General features: G+C 35.2%; 1 protein-coding gene across 2 annotated transcripts in view; it reads right to left on the reverse strand.

Annotated features, from left to right (window-relative positions):
- The window catches only part of FAM184A (family with sequence similarity 184 member A), a 108,671-nt gene that overhangs the window by 22,785 nt on the left and 59,223 nt on the right, over positions 1–26,663 (reverse strand). For both annotated transcript variants that reach the window (XM_054568915.1, XM_054568916.1), the window contains 4 exons: positions 24,873–25,034; positions 21,214–21,335; positions 20,593–20,743; positions 1,807–2,019 (listed from right to left, as the gene is read on the reverse strand). In XM_054568915.1, coding sequence (XP_054424890.1) covers positions 1,807–2,019; positions 20,593–20,743; positions 21,214–21,335; positions 24,873–25,034 — 648 coding nt within the window. The remainder of the gene's footprint in view (positions 1–1,806; positions 2,020–20,592; positions 20,744–21,213; positions 21,336–24,872; positions 25,035–26,663) is intronic.

Genomic DNA, 26,663 nt, shown 5'->3' on the forward strand with positions numbered 1-26,663 from the left:
GAGAGTTATTAGCTGGGAGGGCAAAGGGGAAGAACGGGGGAAAATGTACAGGGATTAAGAAACATAACTGGTAGGTACAAAATAGGGGGACGTTAAGAATAGTATAGGAAATGGCAAAGCCAAAGAACTTATATCCATGACCCATGGACTTGAACTAAGGGGGGAGGGATTGCAGGAGGGAAGGGGGTTACTGGGCAGAGGGGGGGAAAATGGGGGGCAAGGGGAAAAATTGGAACTGTAATAGCATAATCAATAAAATATATTTAAAAATAAAAAGCTCTGAGATGGGGTGGCTGAAAAAGTAAACTAAAGCCTTTCATGTGATTAATTTTAAAAGCCTAGCCAGAGAAAACAGAGAAAAGCCTAGCAAGTGGCTAAGACTGAGAAGATATATGGCCACAAGGAAAAAAAAATAGAACTCAGGGTACTTTAAGTTTAGAGACTGAACTGTGCCAGGGAGCGTTTATCTTACTGTAACTATGACATGAAAGGTTCCTTTAAAAGATTCTGTACTGTAAATAGGGGAGCATTTCTTTAATCATTACTCTAAAATGCTGTTTTTATAAATTAGTATTGGGCTACAAATGTTCACTGTTTTATTTCTGAAATATAAATACATTTCTTTGAATATAGGTAAAATACTGGCCTTTCAGTTTAGACGTTACTTAGGTAGCTTGGCCACCAAATGACGGGCAATAAAATTTCACATTCTGATTTCTTTTTAAAAACGATTAAAGTTTTGAAAAGAATGAATATGCAAAATTAAAGTACTGATATAAGAGCTTGTTATTCCAATTCACATATGGTATCCAATGAACTGATTACTTAGCAATGTAATCAAGTCTAACTTTTAACCAAAGAAACTTCCTTGACCAGATCAAGAGACTTCAACGTACTGTACAGGCAAGTTAACTGTTTTTAAAAGGTTAGGACTTTCTTATTTTAACTTCTTTATAATATATCACTTCTTAAAATGGTGCCTGCTCCCATATAAAGAATTAAGAAACAACTTATATCTGTAATGGTTATAGATGTTGAAAATTACTGTTATTAAACTGTATTTTTCTATCAGTCTTTACTGTGATTACCACAAGGTCCTTGGAAGAAATTGGAAAATTCAGTGTTAAGAATTAAACTATATCAAAATTAATCACACTAAGACTATGTCAAATTAACATTTTAACAAGGAACTGAGTAATGTATATGGGGAAATTCTAGCATATATGATTAATCTAATAATACACCTATTTGATTTAAATCTCTTCTGAGTGATTTGTTTGTATTGTTACCTTTCGTATAGGCTTTGGGGCTGCATATAGGGGATTGCACTATTTTAAAATGTTCATAATTTCACTGAGAGTTTTGTACATTTTTTTTAAAAAGTGTGAGAAAAAAATCTGTTTGAAAAATATATCAATTCTTTGGATACATGCCTTTTGTAGATCTAGCTTGAAATAGAAATTAAAATTTGAAGAAAGACAATTATAAATTCTAGATAGTATTAAGTGATTATAGCAGTTACAACTCAGTAGAACCATGCTAAATTTATTTAATCACTGTTAACTGTATGACAAACCAGACAGACTATTAATCTCATCATGAACTTGGCAATATAATGGAAAACAGATATAAAATGCTGTCCCTAGTCTAACTTGTCTGTGATACTGTGTAACTAGTATATATGCTTAAACACTGGAAACCACATTGAAATAAAGCCATACATAGTTTCTGGGAGCTAAAAGAATTAGAAGGCTAATTATTATTAGGCCATTGGATTCCATTTGATATATGTCACATTAAACTTACTCTTTGTTCCTTTTCCTTTTCTTCTTCCATAGTTTGAAATGCAAGGACATGTGCTTCTTTTAATGATTTATGTCTCTGCTGATGTTGTTCCTCCAATTCTTCAAGCTCCTGTGTAAGTCGCTGTCGTTCTTGTGTAAACTGGGCTTGCAGTTGCTGCAAAGAAGTCTGAGACTGGGAAAGCTGCATCTCCAGATTCTGTTTCAGCAGGGAGATCTATGCCACAGAATGGTACACAATGAAGAATAAATATAAGGCATATTTCACAAATTGCCATTCTAAGAGAAAAAAAGCATTTCAAAGATATTAAGTATAGTAAAACAATTGCCTTAAGTGGTATCTACTTCAAATGCTTACAATACATCATAGATATCAAATCTTTAGGTGTTACCACTTTCAACTCTATTTTTAGTAGTTGCTCTAAAAATACTGTTTAGTGACATTAAGTTTGTAGACACTAAAGAACACTGCAGCCCACATTTAGAAATACAATGAACAACTACGTTGTATTGCATTAAATATTCACAACATGAAATAAAAACAGAAGACGACTAATTTATTTAGTAGATTACAGTCACTTCAAAGAGTATGAAAAGTTAAAACTACTTATTTGGGAGGCAGTAATGTTGAGTAGTTAGGACTGCGGGCTCTGAGTTAAAATCCTAGTTCCGCCACTTGCTAGTACCAACACCTCACCGGGCTGTGTGAGAATGAAGTGTGTTACTATGCATCGTCACTGAGAACAATCCCTGGCATGTAGCAAGTGCTCAATGTTAGCTAAGATTATTTGAGGATTGAAACGCTAGTCTTTAAAAGAGTGATCAGTTCATATTTAGAATCCTTGCATTAAATAAAATTTTTATTTTGAGATCTGATTTAATTCAAGGAACTTGAAAACCTTCAAGCTTTTTAAAAATCATAAGCATCCTCAAATCCTCTAGTTACATCATTATAATAATGACAGGTACCCTTATTTCACTACTGAAAACTGATTTGTCACTCCTTTTGGAAACAGACATCAACATTAATGCATACATGGCTTCTGGGTGTTCCAAAACACTTAAAATTAAGTCTTTTTTAAAGAATAAAAACACAAAATATGTATATGTATATGTGTACACATATATGTGTTTGATGAAACGATTTAGTGTTATCTATTTCTCTTTCCCTATAAGGGAAATGGTAACTTGACACTAGACAGCTATATATTTCTTACAGAAGTCTGAATCTAAGAGAAACTTAGGAGAATGAGATAAAAAGCTGTCATATGTGTTCCATTAAGTACCTAAAGACACGGTATGTGTTCATACACAACAGTTTCTGTGGCCAAGAAAGCCTATGGAAAGAAAGAGCTATAAAGTGAGTTTTTGTAAATGGAAAAAGACATTCATTTGAATGATGAAAGACAAATAAAGGCTGCCTCACATGTCTCACAAAGGAAGGTACTGGGAAAAAAAGAAAAAGGGTGGAGAATCACTATATAATTGCAAAATAAGAAAGAAAAAAAAGGAGGAACTGGAAAACAGAAAAGGTCAGAGGCAAGCAGCAGGAACTGGTCAAAGCCTATAGTGATTTTGGGTGGGTGACTAGACATCTGGAGGGTTTTGGACCAAGTTATAAATCAGGATGGGTTGTAAAGATTAGCACATACCTTTATGGAGGTAGTCAAGAACTGGTGAAAAATGACGGAACTGATATAGATGTTCAATGTGTCTTATTGTATTTCCAAAGAAGTAACTCTACCTACTAGAAGTTATATGAACTCTACTTGGTGATTTCTATGCAAACCTAAGGTTTCAGAGGGTATTCCATTTGATTGGAGCCAAGTGGAACTGCAACAACACTCCTGACTCCACGCACTGCCACTCCCAACACCTTTAAATGGCAGTAGCACCCATGACAGACAGAGTGAGATAAACCTTTAAAGTGTGAAGAGTGCAGAAAATTTTTACAGCAACAACTACAAACATACCTGTGAATTAGGAGGATCAAGACATACTATACCCTGTGACATCTTGCCATTTTATGCAAAGAAAATTAAGATGAAATGAGCATTAAAGACAACTCAGAAAATAAATAAATAAATAAATAAGGGTAAAGGCAACAAAACTGTGTGTTTGTGAACAATGATGTATAACTAGTAGAGTCATTTTTTTCCCAGCTAGCTGGTTCTTGAAATAGAGAAAGAACCAAATCACTCTCTTTCCAAAATCAACTCTAGTCCCAGACCTACCATGGGGACTCATGTGACTGGAACGTGACAACTTGTTAGAATACATGTAAGAATGTTAGGAAAAGACTGTTACATGTACAAAAATGACTGATAGTTAAAGCTATTACCTGGCACCTGTCCAAGTGAGGACTAAAACCCACCCAGTGAAAAAACTGTTCACCAAGCTGTCTGCTCGGGTATGCATTTGCATCTACCCAAAGAAAATGGGCTTGTATTTCTGATTTGTCCCAAATCAGCTGCCAATGGCCCTGGATCCTGACCTCCAACACGTGTGCACTGATGTTAGTAACAAGCTAATCAGCTCACAGCTGTGGATCTTATAGTCAGCAATACCTACTTCAAAAATTCACTGCATGGAAAAGAGCTCCTATGTTAATGAATACAATCTGATTCACAATTAAACTATTTAAGGGTGAAACTTATGAAGAAATATAACTTTTAAAATGAAAGATGTACTAAAGTAATATAATAGTTACATGTTTAAAATCTAAGTCTTTCAAGAGTCTCACCAGCTTAAATATACTTAAATATTTTACATCAAAATATACTTTACCTTGAAAGGACTCCAAAGCGCTATTTTTCATTTTAGGATATAAGATTAATCTTTGTCTCTATACTCAAGAAAATATAAAGTATGTACAAAAAGACATTATCATGCAATTTAGTGTTTAGTTATACTTAGTTTAGCTATTTTATATTAACTCTGAAAGCACACCAAAGTAATTTTTAGCCTATCCAAAATCTTTGGATTCATGCAGAAAGCCTTTATCATGCAATGCAGCATCAAAACTTATTTTGTTCCTTTTATAAAGAGTTGAATTGCATTGAATTGACAGCCTTTATTCAGCATGAAAATGACATAAGCTTTAAAAGACAAATAACGAGCAAAGCAATGTCAAATGAACTAATGTTTAACAACTGAGTATAGTATACTTTATGGAAATATATATTAATATAAAACCAGTAATTCAAAATAAAAGAGAACAAAGATAGATTTTACTTTCAATAGTTTGGGCAATTTCGATCAACAGGTTTATGACAGAATTATAAAAAAGCATTTGTTGAATAAATGAGCAATAGTGGTTGCTTCAAACTATATCTTTAAATTATGAAGTATATGGTATTAGTCTCTATACATTTATTATAATTTTAAATTTTAATGCTTTTAATTTTGTTGATTTTAAATAAACCAAAAAAGTCCTTATTTCAGAAAAAAGTTTAGCCCTCACTTTAAAAATTCTTACCACAACCACAGCAGTTTAGATAGGAATTATACAATATACTGACTTGAGTGATAGGTACCAGATACATTGCAAACAATTTTATAGGCAAAACTGTACTGATAATAAGTATCACCTTTTGATTTCTACCACTTAAAATACTTTTTTTTTGTAAAAATAAATTGTTGTAATAATTTCAAAAATGCAAAAATTAAAATGAGAACATACGGGTACTTTTTTTTGAAGAAAGGAAAGCTTTACCTATTTCCTCCAGAGCAGTTTCACAAGGATTCTGTGCCTCCACCATGGTGCCTGAGAAAGAATTCCCTCAACATAGAAATTGACATGTCAAATCTGAGGTCCTGAACATGACAGGATGTCAACATGGGACATGCCGTTAATTACTTATAACTTTTGGTTTTTAATGCTCTGTTGGTGTTTTTTTCTCTCCCAAAATATGTCTTGTTAGAGAAATGAAAGAACATATCAAGTATACCAATAATTTGTCCTCAAAACAAACCTGTGTGTGGCCCCGATCCCTTGATACTCTGATTTAGTAGGTCTAGAATTGGGCCCAGGCCACCTAACATACTATTATTCTAATTTAGCAATGTAATGAATGTTCATTGTGGAAAAGAATTTTTAAATATAGCCATTATAGAGTAAAAGGAAAGCCTGTTTCACTCCCTTTCCTTGCCAAATCCCAGTCTTTAAGGGTAACCAGTGTTAACACTTTGGCATCTTCCTAGATATAATGACTTAACGTCTTTTGATATAAATTGCCTGTTTTGTTTTCTTTGGGTTTTTTTTTTAGATTTTATTTTTATTTATTTTTAGAGAGAGGGAAAGGGAGGGAGGAAGAAAGAGAGGGAGAGAAACATCAATGTGTGGTTTCCTCTCACATGCCCCCTACTGGGGACCTGGCCCGCAACCCAGTCATGTGCCCTGACTAGGAATCCAACCGGTGACCCTTTGGTTCTCAGTCCAGTGCTCAGTCCACCGAGCCACACCAGCCAGGGCTATTGGCTGTTTTCTTTGGGTATTCTTACTACATCATGTGTAAGTGGCCGGACAACTTTCACCAAATGTAGAGAGTACATCTACCCTGATCTAACAAAATAGTGACTATGTCTTACACATAAAAGTTACTTTAGGGCCCTGGGGCACATGTCAAGAGACCAGTGAGTGCCTAACATTCAATGTTGCTGGAACAGACCCTCTAGGCTGTCAGCTGGGACCCATTCCAGATGCATTGCATGGAGAGAGAAACACCACTTCAAATGTAAAACCATGAGGTGTCCAGACCTGCAGGTACTGATACGCGATGGGAGTGGCTTTTCACACACCCGACTCTATGCAGCTTCCTCCAAGATGAGCACAGCCATGGATGTATTTAATGACGGTTAATGGACTTTCCATTAGGGTGGCCAGTAAGTTCGTGTTTTTTATAGGTTTGTTCTTCTCTGCACAGTGGTGTTGATAAAGTACACATATCCATGATGAGGAGGTATACGCCAATTCTTTTCAATGACAACAGACTTTCTCCTGCAGGCACTGTTCCTTGCCTCCCCAGCAGTTAACGCCCCCCTTTCCTTTCTTCTCAGTTAGCTGAACTCTTGAGTTTGTTCAGGGGTTGAATGGAAATCCCTACCTTAAAGAAGGTAAGCCCCTCCTCTCCTAGCACCAAGGGATGGATTAGGACTGAGATGAGAAAGTCACAGAGATCTAATTATAAGGATATGTCACCCTGTTTTAGTTAATAAGCTAAAAGAAAGTATGTGGGAAATTTCAGGGAAAGATTTTACTTCCTGAGAAAAGTTAAAAAGCACTTAAGGAGAGCCTCTTGCATTAGCACACTTGTTTAGAATTTAATAGCTAGAGCTAGATCGGCCATGCTGCAACTATGATACGACAGACTTAAAGTCAAAAAGTTAACACAATGATCATGGCAAAGCCGAAGTACAGGAAATACCTAGTTCTTAATTAACTATCGTGACAGCTTAAGCTCTGCTAACTTGGTGTTCTGCTGTTTATAGCCAAATGTATCCTAACAGACATAATTCCAGAATGTAATACACTACAAATTGCTTTCCATCCTGATGGAAATTTGGATCATCTCACCTAGTTTTGCTATTATAAATATTGCACACACACACAAAATTCCCCCTACACTAAAAACCAAATGCTTAGAACATGCACACATACGAGTCTGTTGGAGGGCTGCACATCTCTCTCTTTTTTAAGGTTCACAGATGACTTTAACTCACAGTCACAGTTGAGAACCACTGCCCTGGAATTCATAAAACTAAATATTTTGGCTGCTGCTTTTCTGATAATCTTAAGGCAATGTCTTAGAGAAGTCCTTGAAGCCTTGGCCTTTTACATATCCTCTGCTCTCAGTTCATTTTATGAGATCAAGGAGAAAAAGAAAACAAAATATTATTTTCCTCAAGTAATATTAACTATGATCCTCTCTACTGTAGCTTTTATCAAAGTTTATCAAGATATTGGTAAACTTTATCTGTGTATTTTTTGAGGAAGGTTATTACGTAAATCATTTTTCAAAAACGATTTTTTTTTTATGGCAGAGGTTTGGGTTGAGAGGTTCATTCATTTTTGTAAACATGAAAATTAGTAAGAAAAAAATTTTGAAAAACTAAGGTACAAATATAACTTGTCTTATAACTTTGTTTTTTAAAAATTATAAATATGAAATTGTGTTGGGCTGGAATACTTATCAATTTTGACAAGGAAAGTAAAAAATTATTATAAAGTCTAAACCATATGATAGTAATATTTAGTTTAATGCTCTCAAATATATAAAAACATTAAAAATTGCTAACATAGGCTTAGTAGCAGACAGTAAGGATAGTTTATTACTATGAAACAACTTTCATTAATGCTCATGTAAGATGTTTGAAGGTGCCTGAATATTTTAATTTTTCCTATAGTTTTCTCTTTTTTAAACAATAATTTCCTATGTTTGAAGAGTCTAGCTAAGAAAAGTAAATTTAAGCTTGTGAAATAACCATTCTGAAAAATTTCAGAACTGTTTACAATTTTTTAGTATTTTCTAAGGAGACCTATAAACTGAGTTCATCAATTAAGAGCCACACTATAATGCCTACTTGATGTCCCAAAGATATTTCTGGAATATGTTCCCAATTACCCTCTTACTCCCAGTTGAAAAAAATTAGGAAGGTTTCATAAAGAACAGATGTATCAATAATGATGTGTTATTTGGAACAAGATGGTATATAGCGGAAACTTGAATGAAAGGCTGGAGAGAGCCAATGTGCTAGCAGGTGGGTAGGCGCTACCGTGCTGAACAGTACTCTGAGGAGGTCATATTCTGTTTGAATAATGACAGAGTAAAGAATTGATCCTCAATGACTATGATGTTACAAAAGAGAATTAATTAGTGGAGATTTCACTGTGTTACCAATCCCTTTTACTTTTTCTGTAGGAGGTGAATCAAGGCATTCTTGTTCTAGTTACTAAGAGATTTAACATCACCAAGGTAGTTTTTTAGTTTAATGAACACTTTATGATTTATAGTTATTATGGAAAAAGTGGCTATGTTGTTACAAGTATGCTGAAGTACAATTCAATTAATTTCCTGACAATAATTATACCTTATTTGGGGGTTCTTATTTCTATCCCAGTTAGCACATGTGTCAGAAAGATTAATATAACTTCTATGCCCAAATTCTTACTATGTTCTATATTCTGCTAAAAAGAACTTCTAAACACAGCCTTATTTCACCAGTATTGAGATAAATATCTTTGTTGGTTATTTTTAAATATATTAAAGAAAATGATGTTAAATTTATTTGTATACTTCTAATTACTTTTTTAATGCAGAAAGCAAAATTGAATATGAAAGATAGATAAAATTTTTCTTTTCTTGCACAACAGAAAGAAATTAGGGTGGTATGAGGGAAGAGTTTCACTTGAGAAGTATCAAATGTCATAGGACATCTCTAGACTCAAAGGTTTGATTCCTCTAGGATGAGAACTGGCCAACTATAGCCTGTCTGTATAAATTAAGTTGTACTGGGATACAGCCACATGGTTTCATTTACATACTGTCTGGCTATGGCGCCTTTCACATAGCTGCATCAGACTCCAGCAGCTGCCACAGAAACCGCATGGGCCGCCCTGACTGGTGTCATCCCGCTCACAAAACGGATGCCAGTTCAATTTCGGGTCAGGGCACATGCCTATGCTGTGCGCCAGGTTCCCAGTTGGGGGCATGAGAGAAGTAGCCAGTTGATGTTTCTCTCTCACATCAATGTTCTTCTCCTTCTCTAAAAATAAATAAAGCCTTAAAAACAAAACAAAACAAAAAAAAACCCCTGCATGACCTACATGTCTGTTATTTACTAGCTGGCTCCTTTCAGAAAGTTTGCTCACCTGTGCCCTCAGATATCAGGAAAAATATTAAGTAATGTTTAACTCTGTTCTTATTTTAAAGAACAAGTTGGGAATGGATCTGACGTGAAAATAAATCTCATTTTTTCTCCTCATATACAAAGAAAAAAAAATTTTAATGAGTGGTTAAATGGAACATTGTTTTGAAGCTAAATTTCTGCATAATTGAGATACACATAAGTAAAAAACAATGGCTTTGCTAATTCTTAGGAAAAGGGTTTTACTCCACTTTAAATCTTTTAATAATTATAATATTAAAATCGAAAGCATGCTCTGAATTTAATGAACTTTCACAACTATCGAATCATTTTAAATAAAGAAGTCTATTGACAGTAGTTTTTCAAAAAACAAACTTGTTTAACAAAAAAAGAAATACATGTATATTTATTTCCAATTCTATGATAGTCAAGTAGTTAATAATTTTTCAAAAATATTAATGTATCTTACAAAGTAAACATTAAAGTAATGAATTTTATGTGTAAGATGTAAAATTTTGCTTGGCTTTATGATGAAATATATGCTTATTAATACAACGCAGTAGATGTATGCACATACACAAATGAATGGCTGAAATAAAGCTCTCATGACCCATATACAAAACATATCTTACTGAATGCCAAAGTGTATTTTTATGTAAGCTGCAGCTCTAAAGCAGTGATGATGCTTATGCAAAATCCAAAGTGCAACATGCCCTTGTGTACAAATTGTAAGTGCCGCTCACTTACATTGTTGATAGATTTATGCAAAGCTTCACCCAGAGAGTGCCGCTATGAAGAAAAGATCACAGGAATAAAGGAAAACATTCAGAAATCAACTAAGTGAAAAAAAAAAAAGGGAATAAAAGGGACAGTAAAACACAGAACATTAATTATACTCAAGAAAAAATAAGTTGAAAATACTTCTGAGAACATAATTGGACAAAAAGAACTTTAAGATTTACAGTCTAAATTATTGGCAGTCCCTTAAAACAGTGTTTCATGTTTGTGGGCTGGCAGGCTTACCTATGCAAAATACCAAAGGCTAGTTAGTGCATATAAACCAGAGTTCAGCATAAAAGATGATCATTACTGAAGGACCTAGAGGGCCTATGACTATTCCAAATTCCTCCCATAAATCTACAACATATTGCTTCAAAGTATTACAGTCAGTGCTGATGCTGGTTTATGAAGGACTTCTCTTAAGAGCAATGAACAGATGAGACGTGAAACACTAACTTAATTGACTGCATTAATTTCGGAGTCAGAAAATAAGAGATAACCATTGCAAATATGAATATTTAATAATAATCTGGTTTGGTACTAGGGGAAAGAAAAAAGAGATGCCTTCTTATCCTTTTGACCCTATTTTCTAGGATATAATTGGAAAATTTATTTATGATATGGGTTCATTTTTCAGAAATTCACTGAAATTTTGAGTGATAAATACTGGAAAAATCACTAGCCACTCTCTCTCCTCCCCAAATGCGGAAAACATTGTTATTTCTATTTCAACTGCTTTACCTTTCTTGCCCTCCAAAAAAATAACATTTAAAATTTTTATTACTAATATAAAAAGAAAAGTTCCTATAAAATGTGTTTACTGTGGACAAATCAAATTTTCAGATGAAACATAATTAACTTTTTTTCTATAATATGATTATTCCTTGGTATGTCACAAACTAAAGCCAGTTTTTATTTAGTAAACAATTTTTTACTAATAGATTAACATTCTAGTATAAGAGTTTACAAGAGTTGAAAAAATTAATATGAGAAAAAGTATTAACTTTCTGATTACTCATAACTTCTCAGTCTAAACTTTCTCACACTTTTATATGTACTATATTAATTTTATTTTAATTTTTTCTTATTCTTCCTCATACTATTCATATTCTTCATATAGTAGTGAGACATTTAACTTCTCCAGACTTCATAAAACTTAAGAAAATCTTAAGGATTTTTAGTTACAGTTTTTTACCTCTTTGTAGTTCTCAGACCTGAAGTTCTAGTACTAGAAATTAATATAAAATGTACGGCACTTGCTTATGAAGTCCATTTTACTTTTCACTCTTTAAGGTACCTTTAATACAATAATATATATGTTGTTAAAGATTCCTGAACTAATTTAAAAACTAACCAATATGGAAAATCAGAGTGGTATGCCAGGTCTTCTCCTAGGGATTTTAGACTTTACACAACAGAAGTATATCTGAATCTAAACTCAAATGGTCACTACCTCTGTCAACATACTTTTGCAGGCCATAGAACCATCCCGGGGTGTCCAACCTTTTGGTGTCTCTGGCTACACCGGAATAAGAGGAGTTGACTTGGGCCACACATTAAATACATTGTGACATGCGATCACAAAAAAACTCATAATGTTACAAGTAAATTTACAATTTTGTGTTGGGCTGCATGCATAGCCATCCTGGCCAGCATGTGGCCCAAGGGCCATGGGCTGAACACCCCTGAAACCAAAAGGCATTGTCCCTAAACTGTAACATGGGGTGACTTACATTACAGACCTAGCTATGGCAATCAGGAAAGGCACAACTAGTGCTTTTGGGTGGTAATGCTATTATTGGTTAATACTTAAATGAAGTATGATTTATTTCTTCATTAAAAAATATTTATTAGAGTATTATTACATTCCATGAAATATCATACAGAGTGAGATAAACAGTTGAATAAGATAGTAAAAGAAACACACACACACACAAACAAGAAAAAAAGGTTCGTGATAAATATTATTATAAAAAAAGAAAAACAATGCTATGATAGGAAATGACTGGAAGTGATACTGGATTGATGGAAAGGACAGATGTTTCAAAGGAATTGTCATTTAACTGAGAATGAATGAAGGAGCCAGCCACAAAATTAGATGGTCTTGCGGGAAGAGCATATGGGGAAATGGATCAGTACAAACACCCTGAGGTGGAAGTGAGCTCAGAGGGACTGGGCATGTGTGTACGTGTGTGTAGGGTGCTGTTTGAGAGGCTAAAATGCAGTGAGATATCTGTAGGAGCAAGATGGCTTAAGGTCTTGTTGGACAATGAAGGAGTCAGAATAAGAGCTGTAATCCAATGGGGTCCCCTGAGAGAATTTTAAGCAGGGGAATGGCATGATCTGGTTTACATCATCAGAGATCACTTCGCGTGCTGTGAAGAAAAGTGAAATTGGGGAGGTTAGGTGGAAGGTAATTGTAACAGTGACTTGGACTACTGTTTACCAGGGGAAATGGAAGTGGATGGAGTTGGGTATGTTTTGGAGGTGGAAAAAACAGGATTGACAGATTATGGGAGAGGTTAAGAGAGAGAGAGAGAGAGAGAAAGAAAGAAATCAAGGATGACTCTTCCTTTTTTGTTTTGAGCAACAAGCAGTGCCAGGAAGTGAAGATGTTGGGATGATAGATGGAGTGTGGGAGTCAATACTTCTGAGTCAGACATGCTAAGTTTGAGATGCCTATTAATCAACCAAGTGATTGTGAGTTTGGGGCAAGAGGTCAAGGGTGGAGATTTAACTTTATAAGTCACTGACATATAGTTAGTATTCAGGCCACAAGACTGGATGAGATCACCCCAAGAAAGGGTCTGCTTGATATAATACTGGATGAACTAAAAATGTAAATGCAAAAATATTATTTGGTAAGCATTCTACATAAGCAAGATCTATGTTAATAAGAAATGATGTCCTATATTACAATTTGTTCTAAAGCATCTTATGCTTTTAGTGTTAGTTTTCGAGATGAGTGAAAAGGGCCTCAAGAGATCCTCTTCAACTGACTGACAGCACTCACAAACTTATCATAAAAGGCTTGAGGTATGTGTTTCAGGATTTTTATTTTTGAAAGGTGAATATAATCATACTTTCAGATAAGTAAGGAAGAAAAGGAAACACTTAAAAAGTTACTGCACTTAATTATAAATTTAGAGCTCTGTACATAAGAAATTATGCTCTTAGGAGTAATCTCATCCTTCTAAACCTCAGTTTATTCCTTTAGAAACTAGCACAAAGTTTTCTATGTCTGCAATTTATAAATGTATTGGTATATAAATATTGATATCCACTGAAATTACAATCTTTTAGAGAACAGAAACCCTGTTTTATTCATACTTTGCATACAAAGTAACAAACTTGATACCTGGCACAGAGTAAATAATGCTCAACAAAAGTTTATTATATAAATATTTATTAATGAAGGATATGGACTTATACTACTGAGTTAGTTTCTACTACTCTCTCTTTCTCCCCCCATAATAATAGAAGTAGCAAAGAGAAAATTCTAGGTAACTAAAATGATCTTAATCTAAGAACTGTATCTACTAAGAAGTGAACGAATGTGTATATTATATAGTTTGTCCAGAAAATAGTAATCTGAAAAAAAGAAAGGCTGCCAAGAGGGAATCAATATTCATTTTCTCCACTGCAGCAAGAGATTTGAAATTACAACATCCTAAAATTTCCCACTACCAATTAAAACCTTTCAATAGCTTCTCATTGCTCTTCGGATAAAGTCCCAATGAGGAACTGAGGTCCTGCTCCACTAGACCCTGCCTACCTCCCCAGCCTCCTAACCCTCCACCCTCCAAAACAGAGGTGTTCTGGGGCTGCCCGAGGGCCTCTGCACTTACTTCCCCCTCTGCTCAGAATGCTGTTCCCCTTCCCCAGGCCTGACTCCTGCTTCTCTTCCAGGTCTCAGGTAAAGGATCCCACACTCAGAGAACCCTTCCACAAGTTCCCAGACTAGGTCAGGTCCCCATGGTACACATCCTTTGTGCCACGGCTGTAATGGATTAATGGGTCACTGTCATTTCTATTTGCCTTCCTTTCCAGGGTGTAGCACTGAGAAGGCAGAGTTCGCTGTGACCGCACTACTGGTATGGCACAGTGCCAGGCATCAGAAGCACTAAATTTTTGATAAATGTCAAAGTGTCATCAAATGTCAACAGAAAGAATAAAATTCTCATTACTAATAAAGGAAATGTCATTTACTAATTCATAACTTCCTTGACATATAACATCTACACTATCATTATAACTCACAATGTTAAAGCTTAACATTTCATAATTCAATATTTAATATATAATACTATACATGTAAAATTATTTAACCCAGTATATCCTAAACATTAACATGTCAACATGTAATTATATAAAAAATACCAGTGAGACATTCCATGTTATTTTTCAGACTAAGTTTTTGAAACCTAGTATATACTTTACATTGATGTCTCAGTTTTGATGAACTTAATTTTAAGTACCTGATAGCCATGGGTGGCTAGCAGCTGCCAGATTAGACAGCACTGGTCTAGAAATGAGAAGGAAGTCTGCAACAGATCTTAATAAGAAACTGGTTTTTCAACTGATCTTGATCAAGAGCATTTATTTTAATGCTTAGTTCTTACCTGTGTCATTGTTCTTTCCTACATTGTGTAAAAAAGTTCTAAAATAGCCTGTGATTGTAAAATCAATACATTTAAAATTAAATTCTCCAGCTCGACTCCCTCAAGTGTACCTCACTGTGACCTTTCAGTCAAATAATGATCTTCTTTTCATTATCCTGGTTTCAAATCCTGAGTCAACTTTAACATTTCCTTCTCTTTTTCATGAAATTACATGATTTGTTTCTTTCTGGTTTCTCTTATAGTCTCAGTGAAATAAACTTAATTCAGGTTCTCTTTGGCCAGAATGATTTGTTCTTCATATGTTTGACAATTTCCTCTTTGGTCACTGTGCCTTGGTTTTTGTTCACGCTATTCAATAACTCTTGAATGCTTACTATGTGCCAGGCACAGTTTAAGCTGCTGGGGATGTAACAGTAAACAACACAGATAAAGATCAAGTTCTCATGGAACTGTATTCTAGTAGGGAAGAGAATCAATATGATGTCATGGAGTAATAAATGTTGCAAAGAAACACAAAGCAGAATGCAGAGACAAAGCAGTAGAGGGGCTATTTTAGAGAAAGTGGTCAAGGAAGATCTTTTTCAAAGTTCAGATCTGAGCACAGAATTGAACAAAGTGAAAGAACATGCCCTGCAGATCTGGAGAAAGTGGGTTCCATGTGGAGGGACTGGCAGATGCCAAGGCCCTGAGATGGACTAAGCGTGCTGTGTGCTCCAGGAAAGCGAGCAGTCCACTATGACTGCAAAAAAGGAAGGGAGAAAGGAAAGAAGGTGACGTTGGCAATGCCATCAGAGGCCAAATCCCGAGGCAGCTGTGGCCATAGTAAGAGTGTGGGTTGTATTCTAAAGGTGAGAGGAAGCCTCTGGAAGGTCTGAAGCAGGAGAGTTACAGGATCCAACTTAGTGTTTTAAGAGCCTCACTTTTGCTAGCTGGAAAATAATTTGTAGGCGGGCAAGAGTAGAAACAGAAAGACCAAATGTAGACTCCAGCTGCAGTGCCAGAAAGAACTGCAAGTGGCTTGGACTACGGTGGTAGTGCAGGCAGTGGTGAGAAATGAGCACATCCTGGATGTACTCTGAAAGGAAAGTAGTAGGGAATGCTGATGGATTGACTATTCAGTGAGAGAAAGAGAGTCAGAGGTGGTCAAGCAGCAAACGGACGGCTACGTCTAGGAGCAGCAGTCTGACTTAGGCTGAGTGGTGTGCATTCTCTTCCAGACACTGCAATTTAGACACTTATATTGAGATGTCTCCATTTCCTCCTCACTTCAATATCACAGCCATATTAAGCTTCCTAAAATAAAAAATTCAGCATGTTAGCTCCACCATCCCTAAACCTTTAACAGAATTTTATAGTTTGAGTAAACTTTGAACTCCTAAGCCTGAAAGTCAAAGTTTTTCACTGTGACTTCTTTCCTCAACCGTCCCCATTTTCTTCTTTTTCTGTTCCTCAAATGCCTGGAAAATAAGAGTATATTCAACAAAATGTTTGTTGAATGAATACAAATATTTGTGTTCATTCTTCATCCTACTCAACAGTCACACTAAAACTGACCTCCTCAATAAAATCCCAAACACGCAGACTATATTACTTTCTCTATTCTGTACTCCTTTCCAGTGGTATATCGATGAGTGTTAAACAGCTTTCAGAAAAGCAAAGCCCAAATTTGTAGAGTCCGCTAATGTATGTGCTGTAAATACCCCCACCACAAATGCCTGCAAACTATCAACATGATGTAGCAACAGAGCTGAGAAGACATGCACAAAATCAGCTACTGTGACCGGTAGGAGCCAGTTCCAGCTCCTACAGCACCATTGCTCCTACAGTACAAACTGTCCAGGTCACTGATAAAGTTACTTACTGCAGAGTGACTTTTACTGCAGGTATCTGTACGTACATCTTCCTCCCATTTGACTATAAATTCATGGAGGATAAACTGTATTAGAGACATGGCTATAACCAGCTACATGACCTTCGGGTCTCAAAGTTAAAAATGGAAGGTCAGATCCAAACTGTAAAATTCCATTTCTGTGTCTGAATAATCTCTGTGTTGCACAAATTTCTCAGTCCACTGCTCTGAATGAGGGCACTGGAATATAAAGTCATCGTATTGGAACCACAATAAAATCAGCTTCAAAAAAGGTGAAATAAAGGGATATGTCATGGTATTACAGAATCACAAATAAAAAATATGATCACAAAGGGCTTTACATAATCGCTTTTCTCTAGACAAGCTGAAGAGTAAGAATGCAGTTCTTTTGCTTTAAAGGAGTTCTAATGTACCCACCGATAAGCCCAGGAAGCACAATTAGTTTTAGACTAAAGAAGAATTATTGGAAAGAAAAAATGAACACAATGAAATATTAAAAAGAAAACTGATAAATAGGAAATTATGCTCCAATTGAGGCACAGAATGAAAATAATAGTTTTTGGGAAATTTCATAAAGTGAAAAACATGTGATTCAAGAGAAGTAAAATTCTTATGCTTTTCCATGCCTATTTTTTGGTAGGTAAGCCATGAAGGTTAGTTTAAATCTGGTGTGTCCAACCTATGGACCAGGATGGCTATGAATGTGGCACAACATAAAATCATAAATTTACCTAAACCTTTTTTTTATTTGCTCATCAGTTTTCATTAGTGTTTGTGTATTTAATGTGTGGCCCAAGACAACTCTTTTTCTTCCAGTGTGGCCCAGAGAGTCCAAAAGGTTTGACACCCCTGGTTTAATTCAAATTTAATTCTCGAGAGTTTAAAATTCACATGAAAGAAATTATTTTATTTCTTTGCTCTAAGTAGGATGAAACAGAAGTAAGCTAATGCACTAAATTGACTCAGTTCACGCAAACAGTTAAAATAGGTGAAAAAGCAGATCTTCTGATACCTTTTACAATATATGCTTACACCTAAGCCCTGGCCATTACAGTTCTATTCCCTACTCTCAGTCTTCCAAACGTTTCAGCCGGCAAGCCAGACCCGCCTTCCCGAAGTCAGAGGTGGGTGGGCAGTGCTGGGGGAAAGGGGTGGGCAAGGCCAGCAGCCCTGAAGAGAGTGGAACGGTCGTGCGGTCGGGCTGGGAGTGGCAGGTGTCAAAAGCAGGGCTCTGCGGGACTCAGGCAAGTGGCAGCACAGGCTCTAGGAATCCATCCGAAAGAGTCCTGAGAACAATATCCAAAGGGCCGAGGAGGAGGGGTCCTTTGTCCATAACAAAGTTGCATGAAAAAGACTGCTGGTCCTGATATAATTTTGTGTCACCTCATGTCTAGAAAGAGTGAAAACTTGCTAACATAAGAGCCACTTTCACTTAAATGTAGAAATCTTTTTTCAGTGTTTTCTTAACTTTCTTTAAGAATAGCCAATTCTGGAGTGGAAAAGTTATCTGCAGTTTTTCTACTGTGGTGTGTATGCCCCATATATTTGAGAAGTGGGGAGAAATAAAGATATTGTAATTTTCGAAATGGCCTGATGGCACAGAGCAGCACAGAATGGTTTTACCTTTGGAAGTAATTCATTCTTGGTTATCTTCATATTTATGATTAATCTGCACTGAAGACTGACTAAAAAATTCTTTCTGTAAAACTGGCAATAAGTGGAGCCAATATGTGATAGATCATTTTATAATATATGGAACTAGAACAAGATGCAAAGCATGATGTCCTCTTCCAAATGAACAATGCAGAATTGACATAAAAAATAAAATAGAAGAGAGTAGCATGGATGAAATCTGACAAGACAGATTAAGTGAGTAATGAATAAAATGATTTAATGGAAAACAGGTGGAAGAAGTGGTGGGACCTCTTTACAGTGTCAAATTCAGCCAAAAAAAAAAAAAAAATGTCTATGTTCAATAGGCCCTGATTGAAAACCAAAACAGACTTTTAGGGATCCTTTTCACTTTTATCATAGAATTGAAATAGTAAAATCTTCCTAACAGAACATCACAAAGGAGAGACACCACTCTATCCAGTAACATCTGTCTTTCTAGGTTCCTAAGTGGTACCCAACTTCTAGTAAGAATTGTTTCATTGTTCTGATATTTGTCTGAGTTTCAAAGGTTTCAAAATTATTCACAAAAGCTCATACACACACACTACACACACACCCATGTATGTATATAATTATGACTATAGAATACCAGACACAAATTGGCAGGTCCCTAATACTCTTGAAAGACACTACGTGTGTGTACTTATGTAATGAAATAACTTATGAAAAAAGTCTATCCTGTTTATTTCAAAATCCATCATGAGCACAAATAGAAAAATAATAGTGGATTCCTAGCACTAAATAACTGAGCTTCTTGTACAAGTTCTGTACTCGCTTATCAACTGGTGACTCATGCAGTCAGTCCTATTTAATTACTGGCTTGGCAGGAGAATGCTAAGGAGCTATAAACTCAGAAGTTGTGTAAATGAGTGAAAATGTGAAAATTCTTTGAGAATATTTATAAATGCTCTGGAAATAAGCAAGCATGACATGAGATAGATTTAAGAATACCACCATGTTTTAAGTCATTCTGAAGCATAACAGGCAACATCCTGTTGGTAAGAAAGAAATAAATGGTTCACTTCTGATAAGTGGTTTTATGCAATCAGAGTACAATTCATAAATTTTACCTTCCATTGCTCAAATGGTATCTAATGGTCTGAAAAAATATTTTATACTTTCAAAAAATAAGTGAGTTTTCCATTTAAAACCTCTAATGTGTCCAAATATTAAACCTAAAAACTGTAAATGCTTCTTAGTATTTAGGACTAGCGGTGTAATAATCAGTGCAACTCATAAATTTATAAGTATGTCTTCTTGATTTTCTACATTTAAAAATTTTAGTGAATACCCTTCTAGTTGTTAGATGAGATGCTGCCCAATTCATGAATCACTTAATTAAAGACAATTAGAGCTTCAAAAATTTTTACTTGTCCCATTAAAAATAATAAAATAATTACCAATTTGTACTTTTTAATCCTTTCACATTTTTCACTCAGCTCCCCAATCCACCTTCCCTTTCTCTGTCAACCATCAGTCTGATCTCCGTATCTGTAAGTCTGTTCTATTTTATTGGTTCATTTATTTTTTTCTTTAAATTCCACATATAAGTAAAAACATATACTTGTCATTTTCTGTCTGACTAATTTCACTTCGCATAATACCCTCTAGGTCCATCCATACTGTAGCAAATGGTAAGAGCCCATTCTTATTTATGGCTGATTAATATCCCATTGTATACAGGTACCACAACTTTTTATCCACTTGGCTACTGATGGACATTTTAATAACTGTATGGTGCCTGGTGGATACTGGAAATATCAGGGGTACCCCTGTGTAAAGTGTATGTTGTCTAATCACTGTGCTGTATACCTGAAACTGAAACAAAATAATAATGACTATAAAATGTAATTGAAAAATAAAATTTAAAAGAAAAATAACAAAATACAGTGAATTAACATAAAATGTTGTATAACACTTTGCTAGCTAAAGAATGTCAAGGGAAATGAAACTTCATAATGTACAGACTCTTAATTACCTGATTTAACAGATCTTCTACTTTCTTCTGCCATGAATCCCTGGCTGCGTTTTTCTCACGCTCTTTTAATTGCAGAAGTTGAGACATTGCTGACTTCTTATCCTCTTCATGTTGAAGTCTTAGCTCTTCACGAAGTTTAGAACACTCTTGTCTAAAATAAAACAAATACATTTCCTTTGTAAAGAGAATGATTTCCCTCAGTAATAGTAGTATATTTATTAATGTGTTCCCTAAGTATTTAATTAATCCTCCTCAAAAGTCAACTCAGAGTAAGAGTTGATTATTTTATAGTTAGGGACTCTACGGTAATTTGGTAACTTACCCAAGATTATGGATTGATCAATTTTATCAATGGCAAAATAGGTACTAGAACAAATAAGTCTTCCAATTTCATGTTAGTACTCTACCTATTTTATATTCAAGGAAATGAAATCAGAACAAAAGCAGTCTGCATTCAAGGGAAAAACAAAAAAGAAATCCAATTTCTTTGCATCTACTCATGGGAAAAATTCATTTAAAATGCTGCTACTATGTCTTTAACAGTAATACAGTATAAGCACAGAAAAAACATTTTCTGCACAGCTGCACTGATGAGATTACATTACAGAGTAAAAATTGTACCTAAGATTTTCAGTCCATTTTATCTCTAAGTCATGGGCCATTTTGTCCACTCTGAGCTTCTCCTCTCCTTTCATGGCAGCAAGCGCTTCTTCATGCTGTTGCCTTTCTTGTTCTAGCTCACTCTGAAGAATAAAAACTTTTCAGTAAAGACTAGTCTTCAAAAGCAAAGTCACTGCTGGTTATTTCAAATAAGCAGAGTGCATCCCGTAAAACTTTTAAATTCCTACAGCACAATAATTGATAGTGCTATCTATGATAATTGAGACGTTCTGACAATAAAATATATGGTACACATTTTATAACTTAAATGTCCCCATGTAAACTACCTTTTATTAAGGTTTATAATTAAAAAAATTTTTTTATTTAATCTCTATTGTATTTTTTCCCATTACCATTTAGTCCCCTTATGCCTCCATCCCCGCAGCAGTCACCATATTGTTGTCCGTGTCTGTGGGTCCTTTTACCTTTTTTGCTCAATCCCTCCATCCCTCACCTCCCCGCCCACTGTCATCCTGCTCTCCATCTATTTAAAAATTATTTTAAATAGTTTCAAATCAGCATACTTAATAATCTTAACAAAATCTTCCATATCATAGGTACGTAACTGATTAGTTATCTTTACATGTATACATATTACATAGACAAGTTATTCAAATTCATTCATACTTAAAAGTATGCTATTTATTCAAAGCTTCAGCTATAGCTGTACCCCATTGGTATGATTAAAATAATTATGAGAAATTTAGGCTACTCAGTACTTTTATTATATAATTTCAAACCAGTGAGACATGTGTTCAGTGTTATGGTAATATAAAATGATATATATGAAATCCCTCTAGATTAGCATAAATCAGGCAGCTCTCTGGAGCCTGGGGCTGGAGGTGACCTTTTTGGACAACACTGGCACCCATCGTTCCCTGCCAGCAGCGTAGCTATTCTTAGGGTACAAGAGAAGAACAGACGATGGTCCATCTTTCTGTTATCACCACGACTTTGTTATCACAACGACACTTTCTGGGTCACCCACTTGCTAACTGCAGTTGTAAGGGGTATATCCTAGGCTAACGGGAAAGAAGCAAGTCAGTGTAGAAATTCCCATTCCATATTGTTGACCTGGCTATTAAACAGTAAATACTGAAAACTGAATTCATCCATCATAGCCAGCTGTCCTTTTCACTAAGTACTCTGCCTCTGGGATCTATTTTTTCCACCACAAGTATCATTAAATGGGGCAGAATTACTTAAAGTGTATTTGTTTCTTTGAATGCCCAGCACTTTATTAGACATTACTGGGGTGGGAACAGAGGGGCCAAAAAAAAAATGAAAACAAAAACAAAACACTTGCTTTTAAGGAAATTTCCCCAAGTTGTGGTAAACTGTGATCCAGTACTTTTATTTTCTCAATTAAGACTGTCCAGCAGATCAGAAAATAAACAGCTGAGAGTTTTGCTTAAAATGTGTATTATGTTCTAATATTTGATAGAACAAAGTAAATATGAGCAAGGCCCTTAACTGAAAGTGAATCCCTGTCTAATTCTCCGTGCCAGGATGGAAGGTAGAGAGAGAAAGGCAACCAGGACAAAATGCCCTGAAGGCAGGATGCGCAGCAAAGTGAGGGACCTAGACCCTCCACGGCACCATATCAAAACAATCTATATTCCATCAACATTTGTCAGAAATATCTCAACTGTTTATTTTTAAGCACATTTTTATTAACTTATTTTTTTATCGAAGTACTGACATGCAATAGTATATCAGTTTCACATATACAACATAGTGACTCAACACATATATCTTACAAAGTGATCATTGTGACGTTTAGTAAGTGTCTGTCACCACATTTTCTATTTTAAGATACTGTCCTCTTGTTATCTTTGACAATGGAAAAAACACCTCAATACAGTTTAGTCAGTTTTATGCCAAAGAATATTGAGATTATAGTCAATACGTTTTACATCACAAATATATGTTATATATTATACTAGCTCTAAATTCCAACCTATTCCCTGTTACATATTAATACTCATGTCACATAGCCATTAGGGACAGGTAAACAGAAGGAATAAACTAATCATAAAGAATCAAATAGTCTGTTTATTTTGACACAGAATTTAAAAATAGAATGTCCATGAGTACTTGCTACGCACAAAGCCAAAGGGGAAGGACTGAGGGAGGGAGAGGGGGGAGGGGGCAAGGGAAAGTGGTGGGAGGAAGGGAGAGACAAATGTATTTGAAAAACTAAATTAATTAAAAATTTTAAAAATAGAATATAATTAGTACTCAAAGCTTCTTATATAAAAAAAAATACCTCAGATGAAATGTAAGTAGAACTATATATATGCACCATAAATTAGCAGTATCCACTAAAATTTCTTGTTTTTACAATTTTTCTCCCTTAAGATTTACTTATTATTAGAGAGAGAGGAATAGAGGGAAAAAAGAGAAGGAATGAAACATCAATGTGAGAGGGAAACATTGATCAATTGCCACTCATACATGCCCCTTCCAGGGACCAAACTCACAACCCAGGCATGTGCCGTGACTGGGAATTGAACCAGCAACCTTTCATTTTGCGGGACAACACCCAACCAACTGAGCCACGCTGGTCAGGGTGTTTATATGCTTTTGAAGTATCATCAATTCTAAGCTAAAGAAAAAACTGAAATATCCAAAGGCAACATTTAGTGTGGACTTACCATTTTGGTAAGCACTGTACTGCACATGTTTTATCTCATTTAATTACTACCAGAGTGGTGTGAAGTGTATTATTTTCCCCCATCTATCCAGCACTGATCTGATGAGGAAATTGAGGCTAAGAATAAGTAACATGCCAAACGCTACACACATTGTTTGGATATGAATTTGGGACCCAATTCCCAAATTCATATCCAAACAATCCAACTTCAGAGCCCACACTCTTAAGTCACCTCCCTCAAAGAAAAAGTAAGAATCTCTCCCTATTAGTCCCCTACTTTTATGGATTCTTTTCTCTCCTAAGGTAATCTAAATATTGTCTCTGCTCCATGAGACTGGAAGGGGAAGGACAGAACTTTAGGAAATGTGTAGTCACAAGGAATCACTTAGTTGATACACATGAGAGTTCCAACACTTACCACTGAAAGAACTCTGCATACTTATTGTTAGGGGTTGATCTGTGTCCCCAAAATATATGTGGAAACCCTAACTCCTCAGTAATCAGAATGTGACCTTTTTTGGAAATGGTGCCTGTATAGACATAATTAGTTAAGATGAAGATATACTTGAGTTGGGCAAGCCCTTCATTCAATTAAGACTGTTGTCCTTATAAGATGTGAGGACACAGGGAGAATGTCCAATGAATACAGAGGAAGAGAGTAAAGTTATGCTGCTGTAAGACAAGGAATGCCTTGGGCTACCATGAGCGGGAAAAGCCAAGGAAGGATCTTCCCTTATAGGTTTAAGAGGAAGAATGGCCCTGACAACATCTTCATTAATACTTTCAACTTCCAGAACTGTTTCCTGTTGTGTTAAGCCACCCAATTTGAGGTACTTTGTTACAGCAGCTCTAGGAAACTAATACACTAAATTACATCCAATGGGGTGTTTACAATAATCTTTAAGTGACTAAATTATATTTTTACCTTTCTGATGCTTAGATTACAGCAGGATTATGAAATTACCTCGACATTTAATAGAGCATCCTTGGTCTCCTTCAGCCTGCCTTTAGTCAAGTCAAGCTCATTTTGAAGTCTTTCTTGGGAGTCCTGAAGACTAGCAATGAGTCCTTCTGCGGAGCCCAGACCTTGTTCACTTTTTCTTACCAGATCTTGGAGACGGCCAATCTGCAAGTTAACAGAGAACTTTTAATATATCACATTGTATTCCACTAGCATAACCATCACATTTGTTTTCCTAAAGTCCTCTCTTTAGTTGCAATTTTACCGAATGGATCTTTTTTGATGAATTTGGAAAAAACACTCAAAGAATCATTATGGTCTTCATGTGTTGTTTCTTTAAAAAACCTCCTTATTTATGATTTTCCCCTTTCATGACAACCACATAAATAGATGGATATACCTCAAGCTCCTGGTTTAAAAAAAGAGAAATTCTGGTCCCATCATATAACCAAATACCTATAAAAAGGAACTGAAGCCGGATTAAGATTTTATTGAAGATTGAGGGGAAAAAAGTATTTTTTGATAAAAATATTTTTAAAACTACTTTTCAAGATTGAAATCACATATTTCATTTGACCCAAGTTCTGCTATTTATAAAGTTGGTGAGTTTAAGTCAACACTGATAAGCTGGTAAATGTATCATTAATTAGAGTAAGCTATGATTTCATACAAAATTTGTCTCATGAAATTGTTAAGAGCTGAATATATATTCTCTTGAAATTAGGAGCTAATAGACAATTTGTTCAATAAGCAGATTAATACCCTCACCTTACAAGAACGAAAACCAATAAATGAAATACTCTAAATTATCTAGGAAAATACTATAAAGTAAAAACTCCATTTTTATATAACTGCCAAGCCTATCAAAACTATAAAAATGAAAACTAGTAGTTGAAAATCAGCTGAATATTTCTCATTGTAAATAAAGACATCACAAAGAAAACTATGAACATTCTCCTTCAACCCCCTCTGATCCACAACTCCCCACCCCCCGCACGTGCCTTCCTGTCTCCTGTCCATGAAGATAGATGCTGATGCTGCGTACCTCAGGCGGAATAATTCTGGTGACAGTAGCAGTAGATTTTGTTGGTGTCTGTAAAGGGATGACGACCTCAATAAATGAGGTGGGAAGCTTCCCATTTCCTCTGTGCTTTGAAATAGTTTCACAACAAAGATCTACTTGTTTCTTCAAAATTGAGTAAAATTCATCCATTCAAGTTCTCTGGGCCTAGTCCTTCTCTAGAAATATATTGGACTATTTAATTTTTTTTTATGGTTATAGCTGGGTAGTCCAGGTTGTTCAACTAACTTGAGTCACTTTAAAAATTTAAATTTTCATATATTTTTCTTAATTTTTAAAATTAATGGCCTATCTGTATACAGTATTCATTTCATTTACACTTTAAAATGTTATCGGTTACTGTATGTATGACTCCTTTCTCTATTCTAAACTTGACTTGTATCTTCTCTACTTTTTGTGTTGATCTTGCTTGCCATAAAAGTGTATTATAGCAGTGAATGAATGAAAGAATGTAAGAAAGTGGCTGTAACAGACTTGAAAGAGTACTGAACTTAGCACAGAATCTAGTTTCAAGTTCTGGGTTGGTCACTATAAAATAGGAGTAATAATACCTACCTCACAGACTTATTATAATTAAAGATACATAGAAACAATGATTTAACTAGAAATCAATGTATAAATATTGGGTACCAATCAATAAGGAACACCCAAATTTAACAACAGGAAGAAGAACTTTCTTCCACAAACCAGAAAATTTTCGCATGAATAAGAAT

Source organism: Pteronotus mesoamericanus, unplaced genomic scaffold (genome assembly GCF_021234165.1).
Source record: "Pteronotus mesoamericanus isolate MK-2021 breed Mesoamerican mustached bat unplaced genomic scaffold, CSHL_Meso_final contig_20, whole genome shotgun sequence".
In the NCBI taxonomy this organism is placed as follows: Eukaryota; Metazoa; Chordata; class Mammalia; order Chiroptera; family Mormoopidae; genus Pteronotus; species Pteronotus mesoamericanus.